We start from the raw sequence: 1,438 nt of genomic DNA, 5'->3' as shown, positions 1-1,438 counted from the left end.
GGTTGAAGAGCCAATTGTTGTCGAGGTTGAACAGATTCCAGAGGAGTTGCAAGTGCAAAAAGAGAACCGGGAAGAGGTGAAGGAAAAAGTGAAAGAGACACCAAAAGCTCTTCCACCTATCCCTAGACCTCCCCCCCATTTCCTCAAAGGCTCGCAAGAAAGATTGATGATAGCAAACTTGAAAAATTCTACGACATCCTCAAGCAACTAACGGTGAATATTCCTTTTGTGGAAGCTTTTCAAGAGATGCCGGGGTTTGCTAAATATTTGAAGGATTTGATCACCAAGAAGAGGACCACAAAGAATGAGGTGGTAAACATGACTCACCGGGTTAGCTCCATTATTGCCACAACCCTTGTCCAAAAGAAAGAGGACCCGGGAGCCTTTACTATTCCATGCACTATCGGGGCGCGTGAATTTGCAAGAGCCCTTTGTGACAATGGAGCTAGCATTAACTTGATGCCACTTGCCATTTATAAGCAAGCGGGATTAGGGATGCCAAAGCCAACAAGCATGAGATTACAAATGGCCGATCGTTCCATTAAGCGACCGGTAGGAATTGTTGATGATGTGATTGTGAAAGTTGGAAAATTCCATTTGCCCGCCGACTTTGTAATTCTTGATTGTGCGGTTGATAAAGAAATCCCTATCATTTTGGGGAGACCATTCCTAGCCATGGGAAGGGCACTCATGGATTCAGAACGGAATGAAATTAAATTCCGGGTGAATGATGAAGAAGTCACATTTCAAGCGAGCAAGGGTATGAAGTTACCCCATGAGTATGAGAGCATTTCAGTGATAGATGTTGTTGATGANGTCTGCGAGCCGCAAAACCAACCATGAAGGTTGCTGAAGGACGAATGTGCGATGCAAAATGCGATCGCGTTTCTGCAATGCGAACCGCAGAGCTGGAATGCGATGAAGATGTGAAAACTAGGGTTTCAGTCTGCGATGGAGACGTCCAAAATGCGGACCGCATGTCGCTTATGCGACGAGAATGCGACCGCATTTCTGACCTAAAAGGGTATTTTTGTCCGTTTTCTGCCACGATTTTCAGTCCACTATAAATAGCTTTATGATGTTTTTGCGGGCTCATCTTGTCTGGTTTTTGAGCTACATTCCAAGACTTTAATACTCCTCACTTTTGGAGTCTTTTGGGGTCAAGAATATTCGCTTAGTAAGCTTTATGGCTTTTATTATTCTCTTGCTTTTGTATTTTAGTATGAGTAGCTAACTCTAAATACTTAGGTTGTGGCCCCTAAATGGGTGTTATATTAATGGGTGTTTAACATTGCATATATATATAATGGTTGGTTGATATTTATTTATTTCTCGTACTTCATTTATTGTTAGTGGTTGCAAACATTAACAAGTGCCATTAAATTCTACTTTGCTTGGGAAAGTGGGTTAGAATTTGGTAGAAGTAAATATCAAAGAC

At 42.0% G+C, this 1,438-nt stretch overlaps 1 protein-coding gene across 1 annotated transcript; it reads left to right on the top strand.

The window, feature by feature from the left end:
• The first annotated feature begins 246 nt into the window (after positions 1-246).
• LOC109241387 lies at positions 247-843 on the top strand. Its single transcript, XM_019408130.1, has one exon. The coding sequence runs from the start codon at positions 247-249 to the stop codon at positions 841-843; it is 597 nt and encodes a 198-aa protein (XP_019263675.1).
• Positions 844-1,438: the final 595 nt, after the last annotated feature.

The sequence above is a fragment of the Nicotiana attenuata genome, unplaced genomic scaffold, assembly GCF_001879085.1.
Source record: "Nicotiana attenuata strain UT unplaced genomic scaffold, NIATTr2, whole genome shotgun sequence".
Lineage (NCBI taxonomy): Eukaryota > Viridiplantae > Streptophyta > Magnoliopsida > Solanales > Solanaceae > Nicotiana > Nicotiana attenuata.
This window is presented reverse-complemented; position numbering and strand designations above follow the sequence as displayed.